Raw genomic sequence first — 18,440 nt, 5'->3', positions numbered from 1 at the left:
GAAAGCTCAAAGCAAAGTGAGCGCTCCACAACCATCAACCCCGTGCACTCGATATCTCCGGCCTTACGTCACCTCACCCCATCTAATTCCCCTTACCCATTGGCCAATTTACTTTGCCGCGCTTTCTATCCTCAAAACAAACCCTCTACACAACATGCTATCCCTTTCGCAGAGGGATCAAACCCTAAAAGCAGAGTGAGAAAACCTACATCTATGGATACTGTTGTGACAGTGATGTAACCAGCTAGAAATGAGAGGGAAGATTTTTTTCACACCGCGAGCGAAAAGGATAGGGATAACGGTGTCACGGTTGATTGTAGTTGTAGAGTGCGAAGGTAACGTGCTACCGTGCGTTCAACTATTTATAATCAAATAGCTGCAGCTGTGTGAGCGTGTCCTTACGTTATGCACCACGCACACATGCAGCTTAGCGTCGAACGAGGCAATGATGTGCACGAAGTATTATCCCTTATTACAAGATACGCTTCCGCGCTGGCCGCACGTACAATAGTCGTCTGTCGACCTCTTTTGTGGAGCGGAGTGCGAAGTTTCAGTTTGTTTACGAAAAGCCAGAGCGATGCATAGTGCGTTAGTTAGCGCGATTGTGTCATCGACCGAGCGCCGGTTATCGCTAAATTGCGAGTGAATCACGGACAATGTTCGTTGCGGAGTTTTCGAAAAAAACTTCTTGTGTATTTGTGAACTTTTGAGATCGAATCTCTTCGCTGCCAAACTTAAAGTGACTGTGTACCCGAGTGTCAAAGTGAACTTTTGTTAAATATAACAACTTTTATATTTGATAAACGAAGAAATAAATAAAAAGTTTTGTAAAATCTAAAATACGTCTTACAATTAACTGATTGACTTACAATTAGGGAATCAAAAAGAACTAAAACCCTAGTGCGTCGTGACAAGAACGCGCACAGCATTTATGTATACAAAACAAACCGCAATCTGTCCACGCTTCTTCCGTAGAAAAAGGCGTTGTGAGAGACAAAGATGGCAATAGCATTCAACTTGCCAAGTGAGAGAGAGGCGGCAGAGGAGAACTTTTCACGGTTGAACCGGCTCCTAGCCGAGCTGTACGAGGTTCTATGCCACATCTTGGTATCACGACATCCTGGCCAAGAGGTGCAGGACAATCGCCGAGGTGAGTGCCCTCGCGAGCCTAACACACCACCTTACCACTTAAGATGCAATTCGACCTACATCGTGAACTTGGTGATGGTTGTAGCCATCCTTAAAGTGTCCCTGGCGTCATCTCTCTTCAATACAGTGAGATAAAGAAGATTTTAGATAAGTATTGTTAAAAGTGATACTGCAAAGCAGATTGGACATTTGTTACGTATTTTTAAGTCCAGTTAATTTGTTTGTTCAGAGATGTTGTGTCAAACTGCACTTAAATTGTAAATGGTGGTCGAGAAACGACTCGCATGGATTATGCATTTCGTTTCGTTTTGCAATTAACACAATTTTGCTTCTCATGAATTTTGCTTTGAAATTTTGAGTGAAGTTCGACAAAACGCCTCCGCGATATTACGTAGGAATACATTATGCATTATAATGTTAAAAACTACGACCTAATATTGTTATAATAAATTGCGTTCATATTTTTACGATTTTAAAACTTTTTCAAACAACGAAACTTAAATTTCCATATTTTTTTTAATCGCCAACATTCATCCGAAGAAATATTATTTTAGCTCTGTTAAGTTTTAATATTTAGTAACATCTCCATTTGATCTCTTTTTGTTTTAACAATTTTAAATAGTGTAGTTTAATGGTAGTTTAATTTATTGTAATATTAATTATTGTTTTGTGGCTTCTAGCATTTATTATGATTTTTTCGTAAGGATCTCAAATTTTATTTAAGTTCCAAATATCCGATAGTCATGAATTATTCTTAGGTACATTTTCGACTTACGCCAAATATTAGTGAAATACGAGTTGGCAAATAAATTCAATTCAATTTAAATCTATGTATTTTATCTAAATATAAGAATTGTTAATTTACCATCTGTAAATAAACGGATATTTTGTTAAAATAATATTTTAATCAATTATGTTTTGTTTCGATAAAGCGAAAACTTAAAAATATGTAAAATGAAAATAATTTTATGCTGTAGATGTTTAAATTGTAAATATTGCATTTAACTTTGTGATTTTTATACTTATAAGCCATTTTCGATACATTTATTATTTCACAAGTAGTTAAGTCGCATGTAATCATTATCATAATTGGATTGTGTTAAGACAAACCCATGTGGGTGATTGTGAAATAAATTCATTATTTTATACAATATGTTTGATTTTCACGTCACTCAAACAGTCCCAAAAAACTACATACACTTTATAACAGACAAATTATTAGCGAACAAAAAAATATTTCAATAAAACATTTTTACACTAGTATCACAAATTCAAAGATGATCGATGATTCCAGAAGTCATAAAACTAATATTAATAGTTATGCAGACAATTATATAAATTTTTATTCCAAATTTAAATTCACAAAACATTATTAAAGGTGCATAAATCAGAAGACAATTCAATACCTAGAATATGAAATATATATATATATATTCATCGGTAACTATCAAGTCTCCATATAGACAACAATATTATAAATTTACCGTTCACAAAGATTTAAATAATATGCATTAGCAGCCCTAAATTTAATCTAATTTTTACATAAATAGAAACAGAAAGCTGAAAAGACATTTAAGCGTGTAAATATTTGACTTACATTATAACATGTACCAAGTCGTAAACAGTGTCAGGCCGCCTCGTCAATCAACTCAAAAATAACTCTGTTTACAGTTTACAAACCTACGGGACTTGTTGTAACATAATTGAAATCCTTTGTTTTATCTTAATACGCAAAAATAAGTGAAAATCAAGTGCAAACAGTGGTGTAATAAATACACATAACTGAAATAGTCTTATTTAAAATTGAGTTAGATAAAATATGTTATGGGGTACGTCCTTTAATTGTTTTTATAGCATTTTATTACTTGTTAGTAGTCGCCATGGGATCGAGACAGTTCTGCAATTCGCCAACCTATATGTCTTCGAATCCGGGCACATTTTTAACTGGAAATCCAACCTAAAACCTCTATATACGTTAACCACTAATGCTACCGTCAATTTGATAGGATAATAGAAAGATTACATTATAAAGAGTTATCTAAGTAAACTTGTAAAAAGGCAGACAATTTCTTCAAGTAGACTAGAGTTCACCTTATAAACTAGTTCAACTAGAAACAAAGTTAACGCTTGATCTGAATCTGTCACTAGAAAATGTGGTTCAAGTCTATTTTCTACTTTGCTGGATCTTCCTGTAATTTAAATAAACATTTTAATTAATAAAAATTGGAGAGATTAAATTTTTCATTAAACACGCCCATAAATATCAGAAGAAAATAATTAAAATAGCCAGAGTTTTCACGTTTCATTTACAAATTCCATTTATTTAATTGTGATGATTTTATATAAACTTTCTTTTTAATACGATAACACGTTAATCGAGAACGACAAATTACGCAATATGAATTTGTTAAATACACTGTAATATTTATTATACTCACTCAAAATTAAGCAAAATTCATGTGCATGACCATAATTTTAAAGTATGTTATTAAAAAAATATTAACACTCACTGTTATGACTCTCAATTACAACAGCTTTATGCTTACAAAGTAATATAAAAGGATTCTCAAAGCTGTGTGGTCCTTTGTGATTAAAATATAAGTAAAGGTAAGTCACGCTTAACAACTCAAGTGAAATGTTACGCATCGATGGTCACAAAACTTTTTTGTCAAAACTGGTGTAACCGAAATGATTGTAATAATTCCAATTAAATATTCCGTCTGGTAAGATCTATGTAAGTATTTGTCATAACGATAGATAATTATTATCCTTCAGTATTCTGTGTAAGGTAACACATAAATCATATTAAATGAAAATGTATCGTCAACTAATCAATAAATCCTATATAAATTTGAGAAACCACAATAAATATATATTGTTGTTGTCTTATGACATATTTTTGCGATAATACGGACGAGTCTACTAGCTTTTTTCATAAGCTATGTTTACGATAAAAAATATCATCAAATCTAAAGCACCGTAAAACATCGGTAACTATCAAGGTTCAATAAAGTTAAAAACAATCTTATTTCCCTCACGTTTTGTTATTTCTTTACAGATATATAATCATAAAACCTAGAATATTATAAATACACTGGCTTTTTAGAAATGTTTAACAATTTTAATGGGGATTTAAAAGTGATATAAAATAGATGAGACCTGAAATAAAAAAATAATTAAGCAAAAACTCTTATATTTTTCAATATACTTTAAACACTGTATCACTGACAAACAATACGTAAATACGATTTTTGGCATGTTCTGCCATCTTCCGTGGTAAAAATGAATAAAACACGATTTTCAAACCTAGCGTTCAGAAAGTTCTTATATTTACCTACCGATTTTTATACCTACAAGAATCTTTTGTAAGTTTAACTATTTATTAGATTCCTATACGACTTATTGGTAATTTAATTCCAGATTATCTTTGCCTGGCATTAAATTTTATAATATTTAAGTCACAATAATAAAATAAAGTGAATGTAAATATCTTTTAATTATTATAATAAATGGGTTAAACAAATAACTGTATTAGTTAAGCGTACTAAAACGGTTCGAGTTAATTAAAATCACAGAATATTTATTTCTTTGACGGTCTTATTATTAATTATTGTTCATAATTTATTTACCCCATAATAAACGTTAAATTATTTCCAAGCAATAAGACTTATTGTAGATGTTTCTCAAGTGTTGTTAGCTAACCACTATGCAAATAAAACTTAACATGGCTATAGTTTACCGAAATTGGCGATATTTTGCGTTTTAATTGTATTTTTACGGTTCGGTTAATCGGAATGGTATATAAATCTTATTAGAAATACTAAAATTACAGGTTTATAATATAAATATTATAATTTTATTTACTATAAAAAAGCATCACTTCGAAAAATGCTTTGCTAATACTAAATGTTACTACTGATCTATATAATATATTTTATTCAAATTTGTGTTTACATTTCATGTAAAGAAAAATATGATCAAAAAATTAGTTTGACAAAGCAACACAAGTGAATTAGCCGATTTAAAATGCAACGTGTATCTTACTCATAATCTCAATATCCTATAACATAGGTTACTTTAAATTTAAACTATTATTAAAAATTAATAAAAATATAAGTAAAATGATATATGTTTGCTTCTCTATTACCCTTAAACGGAGATTTTTTGTAGCAACTTGTACAGTGAGGGGTTAGTAATATATTCCACAGGTGTTGTATTCAAGACAGGTGCTCTCCCCTAGGGCTCGGCCATAAAACTCATTTTTTGTCAGTCTAAACAATGTGTTATTTTTAGATCTGTTTTAATAATAAGTACATGTACAACTTAAATATAAGCTTGTTTCTCTTTAGAACGCATTAACAGTGTAAAGATATAAGGACATTTTCTCTCTCAGCACAGTGATTTTGTTAAAAGAAATTACTTTTACTTAAACATATTTACAATAGTATGGTAAATTTCTGCTTTAGTAACGATTAGTAAAAAACTAGAATTCGTTTTATAGGGTTTAAAGGTTATGTACTTAAACAATAGCATAAGTTATACATAAACATAATATGCAGCCTATTGGGTATATAATAATAACAAACTGCACGAACTATACTTTTAAATGAACAAGCTCATTATGTTAAATTAATCGGACTAATGACCATATTGTCTAATTTAATTTTCCCTTTACAATCGCGTATTTATTCAAGTTCCTCTTTTTTGCCCGATCATGTCCAGACATGTCAATAGTTTTTTTAACGTGTCGTCTACGGAATAACAATTATTGCTGGTTCAGACAGCCTTTGAATATAAAATGCGTGCGAATGAGTATTGTACTAATGGAAAATAAAATATCGGTTTTGTGTATTTGTGTAAGTCCGTCTCGTATACCTCATATAATATATATGTATATATATGACTGTTGTTTTCAAAGATAAAAATCATGTTTTGATGAAAATCTCTCTTTCTATCACTTTTAAAAGACACAATATTTTGTCATTATTTCTTTGGTTATACTTGAAAATATAATGATTATAAATAGTATAATAAATAATATATAGTATTTCCCATATTCATACAAATTTTTTTTTTTCAAATAATGTCCTATAAATGAAAAATCTTTTTACAAAAATATTAACAGTATAGGAAACTCGACTTGGGTAACTAAACCTTTGTTCTAAGACCTTAAGCAATTGTGACACACTGACACAATATTCGAAAGGCTGCTCCTTGACATTTTGTCCTTCCCCAATCATTAGTCGACGTATCAATACTGCAATTTGTGGAATATTATGGTTTTAAATAATAATAACCGTATACAAAATACGTTAAAGTGTGGTTATTTATTTCAGTTAAAAAAAATGTTCCTTTATTAAGAAGGACTAATTTTATATTTGACGTCGCGATTGCGAGTGAACGACAGTGATAACAGTCAGTTGTGTGAAAGCGTCAAAAGTGTCAAGTTTGCCGGCTCAGACCCAACATCGAGCGCTAGAACGGCGCCGACTACCGGCGGCCGTCATATAGTGTGACAGATTAGTTAGTAAAACATTTAAAATATATATTTTTTGATATGATTGAACTGCAATCTGTTTGTAATACAGTGTGATACATGTTTGGTAAAGTATCGTCCGATTTCTGATTAGCCATCGGATTTCATATTATTATATTATTGTAAAAGTCTCAAAAAATAGACGCGCCTTACTTGCCACGGTTTTTGTTTAAACTTAGTTTTCCAAAAGGGAAAAGTATCAATTTAGGAAACTGTTTACTGATATGACTTAAACGGGCCTAAAACGTTTCTATTCCACGATTATATCATATCAAAATTACAACTTAAGTGTAATTCGACAATTAGCTTAATGTTTCTCATAAACATACACTCAGCTTTATTCCTCGGACAAAGAATTATATAACTTAATTCAGTACGGTTATTAAAATACCATTGAACCAGATGTGACCACGTGCGACTGACACAAAGGAACTTATGTTTCTTCATTGTATGCACTTGGAAAATACTTCAAAACTTGATTATTGAAAGTATCAACAATCCATTGCGGTCTGTGTTAGTATTTACTATATGTAAGTGTCTTAACAATGAAAATGACCGTTATTATTTTACCAAAATTTAGGTAGTTACCCACAAAATGATAAATTACGAAATATATAACCTTAACAAATACCTTATGTATTTTCTATCGACATATATGGAGCTGTTACTAATACAAGCATATATCACGGCGTGTGTGAAGATCAGTAGTGTAACCATATAAAAATGTTCTGATAAACACATATACACCCATAAATGTATCGTTACTAGATGTATATAACAGTTTGTAATAAGAGACAATAATACTTCTTCAAAACAAAACACAAATTAGCTTTAGTAAATGAGTCTTATTATAATGGTAACTTTAAAAGGGAAGCATACATATACATATCATAAAGTGTAACTATACCATAATAACAGTAAGTAAAAGATAATAGGACAATTAAGCTTTTAAAACGTGGGAAAAACATTCTCGGTTCATTGCTTGGGAAAATTCAAATTGTACTTTTATTATGATGTCAATGAAATTATATTCTGTGATATTTTGAAATCAACTTTAGCAATACACATATTATACATCAAAATTATTATTTTAACCCTAATTACAATCCATTAAGACATGTCGGTAATTTAATCTAGTACAAACTTAAAGTTCATAGATACAAATTTACGTTTGACAGAGATGCTTTTTGGATAAATAAATATAACTCTGTGGCCATAGGTCATAAGTCATACTGAGTAAAATGTACTTATCATTGTCTGATCTATGACCATAGAATTATGCATATTTTATTAGGTAGGCTTCAGTTGGACTTAATTGAGTAAACTTAGTAAAATCAGAATAAAGGTATTCAATTAACGAAAATTAATTGTGGCAGATTAAATATATATGAGTGAGGGAGTTAGGTTGTGCAATTATTTAATAGATTATCGCATTTTAATTTCACATTACGAGTCCTGAAAACTAAATTACAAAATAAAACCTCCCGTCGGATGACGACGTGCAATTGGCATTATGCTCTAGTGAAAATAAAACTGTTATTGATAATAAGAATAAACTTCTTAAACGATTATTATAGTCGTTTTTCAATACTAGTGTACATAAAGTAACGTAGATTTCATCTAAAACTTGTTTTTAGTGCTCTGATTATATTAAGTATAATTGAAGACATAAATGAAATCTCTTCAACACGCCCTAATATCTAAAAAATTGCATATTTCGAATCGAGAATCGTGACTTATATATTGTTTAATAATAGGACCTTAATTCTGAGAAGCATGGATCGTTTTTCCTTCTGACCTTCCAGGAAGGCTCCATGTTTTTCTCAGGACTGGCATAATTGGACGATGAAGCTGGTTCAATCGTATATAAACTGCGAAAATATGTGTATGAGGCACAAGTTTTCTGCGTATTTATTTATAAACAACTTTTATAATATTTTATCCAATTTTTTTTCATCTACGTAACAAATTAACTATTGCATTTATAATTTTGTCAAACGTTTCCCATAAATTCAACTAAGATGAACTAAACTAAAACTAGAGAAGTGTAAGCCTATTGGCTTCAGCATGTGACTCTCATTCCTGAGGTCGTAGGTTCGATCCCCAGATACACAACGGACTTTCTATGTGGGCGCATAAGACTCGCTTGTACGGCGAAGGAAAACATGTAGAGGCAACCGGAATTCTTTAGACCCAAAAAATCGACGGTGTGAGTCAGGCACACGCTAATAACTTACCCATTAAAAGAAAATATAATGAGACTGATATAGAAATCTGAGGCCCAGACCTTACCGCTTGTTATGTTTATAAAGTAAAATACGGTAAAATGTATATAAGATCGTATGTATTTTATAATTATTATATAAGCAAACTTTCAAACTCCAAAAAGATGAAAATTAATGTATCTCTAATGTACATGATATAATGAGTATTCCTGTTCAAACCAAATAAGTTTTATCTTGTAAAATAATTGATCCATACTAAACAACTCTCTACATTTCGTAACGTACGACGCCATAGAAAAGCTACTTACCAAGCGTCAGAAAGCTTTATAATGATACCATGGTTTATAGTAAATTGTAGTAATTTATATCAGGTAGCATGTTACACGGCCGAACCAGTTGCATCGCCTCTTTACCAATACGCTCTAGGGTAGACGATAATTGGGGTTCCGTGGAATTTGATATCAATAAAGCTAGCTGTTTACTTATACTTTTGGTAAGCTTATACTTTTTTAAATATACAATCAAGATTTCAAATAAATTTAACAATAAATATATTAATTAGTGCTATTAAAATTACGGTCCAGACACGTGATTCCCTTTTTCGAGTTAATTCAGGAGACACTACTATTAGTGTTATATCTTATGATAATTATGTGATAAATAAATATAATAACACAGACAAGACAAAACATACCGCGGAATATGGGCTATCCTATAATTTTTTGACCAACAGAAGTCATACTTAGCACTATCTCTTCCAAGCTTACCCTATAAGTCTCACAGATAAAAGTTACGCTTTAACTAACTAATATTATATTTTTATAGCGGGACCCAAAATACGATGTGAATGAACTTAAAGGTTTTTTTAATCAATACACAGTCCATTTAAAAGTGTGATCATGACATAGGCATGTTACTACAAATAATTAATACATTAATTGGAAGTCTAATTGAAAGAATTGAATTAAAACATTTAAATTAAATACTAATAACATTTGTATATGGGGTTTCTCAAACTCAGCAATCTTTTTAATGCATATTTTATTAAATTTCTAGTCATAGTACAGGTCGTGTTAAAACCGCTAATTTTATCATAATTTTAATAATAATAGTTACCGCACACATAGACGTGGTCAATCGTAGTTTTGCACTTCATATGTTTTACGCAATGTTTTGTAAATGAGCTTTATTTAACTTTGTTTTTTTCTGTTTCAGGTATGTATTGTTGAAGTAAAATTTGTAAGTCTCTTATTCTTATAACTAACATTATTCAGTGGCGTTACTAAACTTAGATATATGTTACGTCTGTTAATAATTTCCTCATTTGGGAAGGTGAAAAGTCTTCTATGTGATTTTAGTGGGAACATACCAGCTCACAATGATAGAAGAAACGAACAATGCTTATGACCTGACACGCGAGTCGAACGCTATCGGATCACTTAATTATGTAAAATTATTTTTTCTTATTTAAAACTTGCATCTTTACATTCTTAATTGCTTAAGTTGGCGTAATATTCTAACAAAATACAATTAATAAACACCAATCTAACGTTATCGATCCGTTAATAAGCCACAGAGTTCAATCACGCCTTTCTAATCCTTCACCTTCTGTAACCTTATAACAAAAAAGGTGACATGGAAATAACCAACAAGAGTAAAACTACAACCAATAGGTTTTAAATTCTACGTTAAAAGTAATAAAGATTATATCAATGTAACAGGTTGATACGCCTATCGATCAAGGGTACTGTCAGATTAACTTTCATTCCGAAGTTAAAAGGAATAATATGACATGAATTGTGATACTTAGGATAATTTAAATTGGTAAACAGTTATTGGTTAGGAAACTAACGAAATTATTTTAATTTGTTATATACATAATTCATATAATTCTTAACACATACAATCTTTATTTATGCATTACGTTTCAATTGCTGAAGAACTAAGATCGAAATCAGAATCAAACTTTAACTTTGTAATGTAATGCAAAAAAAATGAAAGATGTATGTATCCAAATTCATATATCAATTATCTACAGTCTTTCACAGAATTTTTCGTTAGACAAATCAAAACCCTCATGCATACAGTTTTATTAAAAAATCAAATGAAAATAAAATAATAACATTTTTTTTGCTGGTTACATGTAGACTCGCGATAAAGTTATTTAAAAAATATACATACACACACAGAAAACAGGATAGGATGTATTAGCATAAAAGATTTTATTAATTGTGGCTTCCGTTGGATAAAAATACTTATATTGTCTAAATTGTATTTTAGAACACTAACACTTCTCGTATATTACAAAATACACTATATTAAAATAAGATAATAATAACAAAAATAAAATTAATTGCTCGACATCTATTTTGTCCGACTGTTGAAGACCAAGTACCAAGACCTAAGAGGCATATGTTTTTTATACAATGAAAAACTTATATAGGTTACAAAATTCAAAATTGTTGGGTCCCTCTGCATCTTCTACCGCATTTACCATGGGGAGTGTTCAGAAGAGTTGTTCGGTCTAATACCCGCAGCTGAGTTTCATTATCGGACGTCAAGGCAAAATACAAAATACCATCCGTATCACCTCGACGTCCGTCGTTCCACAACTAAGCGTTTTCTAAAGCAGTTTTTGCCGCGCACCACCACCCACCAGCTACCCACTGAAGTATTTCCGAACCAATTCGACTTAGGGTCCTTCAAGAAAAGAGCGTACCAATTCTTGAAAGGCCGGCAACGCACTTGCGAGCCTTCTGGCAATGTGAGTGTCCATGGGCGGCGGTATCGCTTCACATCAGGTGAGCCTCTTGCCCGTTTGCCTGCTATTACATAAAAAAAATAGACAGTAATAATAATAACTATAATTTTAGATCGCAAGCAATTTTCACAAACATGACTTCAGCCATAGAATTAAAAAGAGTTGAAAATCATAAATCATTTGTTACACTAGCGTTTCCAATACCTTCTGATGGCTTATTTTGCAAATATTCGCCAATATTTAACTTCAACCTTAGGACACTGGAATACAGTGTAAAATAAAGTTACAAAACAAAGGATTATAATATAAGTAAATAAAAATAAAGATGCAAGGATACAATACAGTAGCACGCTTCATTTAGCAAAACTACATCGAATGCATTCACCATACTGTCTCCTTTATAATAAGTTTTTACTGAAACTGTCAGGTAATGGAAGCATTTCATTGCTTTTTCTACTGTGATAAAGTGGCACTTTGTTACTCTAATATCACCATTGCAGTTTTTATTTTATCTTAGATAATAACATTGTATTTACACAACTTTATATTTATGGAAGAATTTTGTGTTTTCACTAAGGGACAAGTAAATTGCAAATCATATGAAATTTAATTAAATAAGTTAAGCGTCAACAGTACAGTCTGAAAGGACAATGTGTTTGACGTTACTCACTGAAAGATTCGTATCGAAAGTCATGTGTTCGAAATTCCAGCAAAATATATATATATATATATATATGTTAAGAAATTTGATACATATAGATCTTCTCTATCAACACATACAATCTTTCACTTATGCATTACGTTGTGCTAGAGAACTTAGTTCAATAACATAATCAATTTTAGCGGTGTATGTAATGTAATAAAAAAAAACAAAAGATGTATGTCAAAATTTATATAAAAAATATTTACATTAAGCGTCACTTAAGGTTCATATCAAAACCCTCATATATACAGAATTATTTATAAATCAACAGATAATACAATAATAACAATTTATTTCCAGTAATGTGCACCACTCGCGATAAAGTTATTCAGAAAACACACATACACACAGAAAACAGGATACACAAGAATGTATAAACAAAAAAGATTTTATTAATTGTGGCTTCGGTCGGATGAAATTACATTTTTTGTACGTATATCGTAAAACTGTATTTTAGAACAGTGACACTTCTCATATATAACAAAATACATTGTATTAAGCTAAGATTAGAGAGAAGAAAATCTACATTCTTTATTTAGAATTAAGTCTCAAATCTAGTATAACTTAAACAAAAAATCCTGATTTAACCTTAACAAAAAATGTATTTCCTATACAATATAAAGGACATTCATCATCTGCTAATGGGTGCATTTGCAAATAGTCACGATTCATACAAAGGCTAAGCTGCATTTATTATCAGCACCTATATGATGAGCGCCTTTTAACCATCAACTCGGTGCACTAATATTTTTATAAGTTAAAAACAATTTATGTGAGATATAGCCCGACCGCCTCCGTGGTTTATTGCTCACGTACTTCGCTTATGCATTTAAATAGAATTATTAGCAAATACTTTTTAACCCGAGTAAGGTTTTAGCTTTAGAATGGTTATACATTTCTAATTATAAAGTTGGACTCGGAATTAAATCTTTGAAGACATTAAAATTAGGAATGGTAATAGCAACATGTTATATATACCTGCCTTTAAATATACTATTTCGTTGATTATATAGCCGTGAGTTTCCTCGGCGAAAAAGTTATAGATTACTTTAATAAAATAGACGATAAAATGTGCCTGTTTGGTATTACACTATAAATAATAAAGTTGTATATTAGAATTGCATTACTAGTTCTTCTCTGTTTTGGTTCAAAATGAGATAAGCTTGCATCACAACGCTTAAGTAATAATTACTAATAGGTATTTATTTGATTTAAATTAGCACTTATCACACAAATCGATACCGAATAAAAACTTAATAAATTGACATTAATAGCTCAGATTATAATACAATCGAGTTCTTATACCTTATCGACTTAAATTAGTTTTTACAACTCGAACGACATTAGATGAGCAATACGAACCCATTAAATCCCATATTATAATCCACATTATAAGCCATTAAAAACATTATATTGTAGAATCACTGGCGATGGTAAATGGTCACATTAAAAAGACTGCCATCAATCTTATGATATTACAATTATGGCACGTGATCACGCACGATTTAAAGAAAGCTTTCAAAACTGTTGAGATGTATATAGTTCCTGTAAGCTCTGTTCGTAAATTGTTGTGAGCTATGTAAGCTCTGTTCGTAAATTGTTGAAGATGTTATTGATATGTATTGACGTACGCCTAGTATACTATAAACATTTGTACATGTTTAGGAATCACGGGCTGTGCAAAATATCTGGCTTAGATTAATACAAACATTTTTCTTTTTACTTTCACCATAGCCCATTCGAAACAGCTTCAAATAAAGTCAATATTTTCACTTCTTAGGCCAGCCTATAAATGATTCTCAACAACTCTTACCGAAAATTTCTGACTGAGGGTCTAGAATGTTATTCAAAGCTTTAGCTCCTGTTTTAATGTGTAATTTCAATTTCGAAGCCAAAATGTCAGCATCGAATGAAAAAAATACCGTTTAGCAATAAAATATTGTTTATAGTTAATTAGAAATGTTTAAACTCTATATGTAAATAAAATGAATTTCCAAATTACACGAAGTAAAATTACTATATATTGTACGTTAATTTGATCTTTACATAAAATTTCTAAATATAAAAAAACACTAAAATTTGCATGTAATAGATATGCATGATATATATTATTATATCGTTATTGAGATATACTTGTTAAAATACTCCCAATTCTAAGATGATCTGTGAAATGAGCATTTATGGTCAATACTCTACACGCATTGACACTTCAAAACAACCAGGCCAAAAACATTTGAATATATTCGGTTCCCTACAAGAATATTACCGTTAATTTATCACTGTGTTAATATGTTTTCTTTATTCGATTATTATAGTTGTCAAACAAATTTATTAAAAGATATTGTTATCACTATACTATCATAATATATGTTCTAGCTCTTCGGTAAAAAATAATCTACCACGACAAATGATTAGAATCTTAACATTCAGGTCTCATAAGGATCTCTAACTGGATATAATATTAGAAGTCCACACGCGCTGCGTCTGCGCATCGTCACCGTGACATGTAATAATGTGATGGCACTCGATATTAATGGATATTAACAAATAACCTCTGTTTTGATATTACGCTTTATTTGTACCGATTGTTGTTTGTTATTTGTTAATGTATCAAAATATTTACTAAGTATCTTTTTTGAATATAGCCAGTCTTCTAAAACTCAATTTAAGAAAAATTTAAAATTCCAAAACACTAGCGAAACACAGAAATACATTTTAACCTTTTTTATTATTTCTGAATTACACTAAAACACAATAAGATGTATTTTCTAAGCCATTAATAAGACAATCCTGGTTATGTTCTTACATAATAAATCACAAGTATAAACTTGGTTTTCCAGCCAGGAATTACACAAAGTAAAATGAACTTAACAGGAATATACTGGTGGCAATAAAACGGGCTGATCATGCATTTACTAGTACACCGAGGCGAACATTATTATCGAGATATTTCTCTAACAACGAAAAAGTACTTAGATACTAATTAGCAGCGCGCATAAAATTGCTTGCAACTTAAATATCTATTCGTTACGTATTTTATTTATTCTTACGATAATTTTAATAAGCTCCGAGAACACCAATCACCTATTGTGACTAATATTGGTTCAATAGAAATTTACTTCAACAATAAAATGTCATGTTTGAGTCGATGTTATGTTCTTTATTAGTTACGTTACAGTCGCGTCATAGCTGTACATTTCAACGATAATATTTCACCACAATTTAGGGGTTGACCACTGACAGAAATCACTGTCGACCACTGTCAATATTTTAGATCAGGTCAGGTAAAAATAAACTTTAGTGAAACTAAAGCAAGACGCGATTCCTAACAAATACTAATTTCCTTCAACATCGAATAACGTATTCTTTTATATTATTGCTTTTACACACATTCAGACCGGTGTAACACACGGCCATTTAAGTGGGCACATAGTGCAGTTCATCTAGCAATGAATAAAGCGGCGTTTAAGTTTTGATTTATTAGCTAGTCTGCTATCGTGGACAACGGTAAATGTGCTCATTAGACCTGCTTTCACACTCAAATTATTAAACGTCGCGATTTTTGTGCATTTAACAAATGTGTACAATAATTCCGGGATATTTTGTTATTTATAAAGAATTTTACTACAGTACATTTATTGTTTTAAAACATATCCAAGGAACTTACTTAGGATTCGAATTTGAAGTCTTTATTGAAAAATATTAAGCAAGCAACATAAGCACAGTTAAAACTGTCATTATTAAAATTATAGGTATCGTCGTACAAGTGCATGGTGTTATAAAATTTATCATTAAAGACAAAGGAAATTTAAGCTCACATTAACAAACACGAGCGTTATGATGAGATCTTAATGGTGAGTGTACCACGTTAATGGACGAAAATATTGCCCAATGGCTAATTTGACATACTTTGTATTGTGATGAAGGCTTTTTACGACTAATTGATATCATTGCATATGTTAGGAGCTATTTTTTACATAATGGCTTATCATCGTACAAATATTTCAATAAGTATTAAAAAAATACACATATTGTTTCTTTAAAACCATTTGCCTGAAAGACATCGTTGTAGACTTATCGTTAAGGCTGCCTCTTGAGATGACGATGTTTGACTATAATTAGTATAATAAGTGTTATTAGAAAAATCAAGCTATTAGTATTCTTTTAAAAAAATATAAGAATATTTAAACTATAGCAAAAAGAAATAAAAAAACACAATCAGTTTAAAAGTGGACCAAACTCAGCTTTAAATTGCTGTCACCAGCAACACTGATCTTCGGAGTCTAATTGCTGTTAACTTCTAATTTCCAGAAAAGCGAAAACCTCGTAAACGATGTTATAAGCATGAAGATATTAAACAAATTTATTTTACCTAATATACCACAGTGGTAAATCATATTGAAGTTGTATAGCAATAAAAAGAATTATATTGAATTACTAGGGTTACCACATTGGCGCGTGCCTTGATGAGGTACATTGGATGGTGTACTATTTTATAGTGCTGTACTTGGTACTTATCGATAGGTAGATCGCCCACTAAAGTCGTAAGAATATTTCTAAAGTCAATCTACGTCGTTTCAGGACTACAAAAACGATGAAGATATTGAATAAAGTTATACGCCTAATTAACCCTGAAATACACCATATAGTATTGTATAATTTTACATTTCAAATAAAAAAAGTTAAGTTAAAATGACACCATTTAATCTCATACCATATTATACAATGTAATGACAAGAAATCTATACTTATAGAAATACCTAGCGATATGACAGGTAAGCTCAAACGCCAATTAGCGCTCTCAATCTTAAATAAAGGTAGATTTTTACAAAACCCGTGAGATCAAAAACAATTATCGATAACAGATACCCATCCCTAAATCCTCAAATGTCGTATAGAACGGTATTGCGGTGTAAAACATAATATTATGCGGTCTGCAAATGGAAAGACGAAGTAACCGAAGCCACTCGATGAAAGTTAATCTAATATTGAAATAGTTTCATATTTTCATTGTGGACGTCTGTAATTTAGAGAAATGGAAACAGTAGCATCGCGGCATCTTTTGTTTTCAACTCAATAAATTTATTTGTGTTCTTGCTAAAATTAAACTAAACTTTATTAGTTTGATGTAAACCGTTTCTACATATTGCTTATATGAAGTAGGAAGCATTACTATGACAGCATCTAGACGAAATTTGACAAATTTAATAATCACACAAACACTTTTCTCTTCACTAATATTATAAAGAAGAAATATTTGATTGTTTGTATTTCATACAGGGTTTATACTGGCCCAATTTAAAAAAAAATCACCCTACATTATCTCTGATGAATATAGGTTGTATAAGATTTCCAAAAAATTACATTTTTGCAACCTAATAACTAACTAATAGCTGCTTAAACTATTGACAATATAGCAAAGTAATATACTACAGTTTTGTAGAAGACATCAATATCTACTAAAATTTCGGAGACACCGTATGTCTAACTATTACATATTAAATAGAATAATAATCCACCCTGTTTTTATTAAATACATTTATTTAATGATAAAGATCATTCATATATTTTTTTTTTAAATTATAGATGATACTGGTATATATAATCCATAACAAACCCTTTTAAAGTCCCTCCGATAAATCAGTTCAATTTTTCAGTTAAGTGCTCTTGAAAATGTAATAAACTTTATCTATAGTATTGCATACATAATATATTATCTATGTTAAAATTATAAAGTCCTCTTATCATGCACGCCTATGTTTGGTTTCCCGTGATAGTGCAATTTCAATTTATATTTGTTTGTATTAAAACTTATTTAAGGGTACAATTATTTAACACTTGTTTTCGTAAATTTCCATACATTTTACAACGTATTATTTCATTCATCGGACATAGTTATCGACGTATGTAGAAACAACTGAATGATTTCATCACCTTGTTTTTTATTATGGAAGTAATTTTTCTAATAATCACTAGTCTTGTGTTGTAATATATAAATGTAGGGAATACTTTTAGATTTAAATTTGTAAACATCTTAAATATATGTGCAATTATAATAACTTTAAC

At 30.5% G+C, this 18,440-nt stretch overlaps 1 protein-coding gene across 1 annotated transcript in view; it reads left to right on the top strand.

The window, feature by feature from the left end:
• The first annotated feature begins 460 nt into the window (after window positions 1–460).
• Window positions 461–18,440, top strand: part of LOC123712514 — a 73,409-nt gene continuing 55,429 nt past the window's right edge. The window contains exon 1 of the mRNA XM_045665647.1: window positions 461–1,150. Coding sequence (XP_045521603.1) covers window positions 1,000–1,150 — 151 coding nt within the window. The 5' untranslated portion in view covers window positions 461–999. The remainder of the gene's footprint in view (window positions 1,151–18,440) is intronic.

The sequence above is a fragment of the Pieris brassicae genome, chromosome 1 (assembly GCF_905147105.1).
Source record: "Pieris brassicae chromosome 1, ilPieBrab1.1, whole genome shotgun sequence".
In the NCBI taxonomy this organism is placed as follows: domain Eukaryota; kingdom Metazoa; phylum Arthropoda; class Insecta; order Lepidoptera; family Pieridae; genus Pieris; species Pieris brassicae.
Note: the sequence above shows the minus strand (reverse complement) of the source record. Positions and strands in the feature narration are given on the sequence as shown.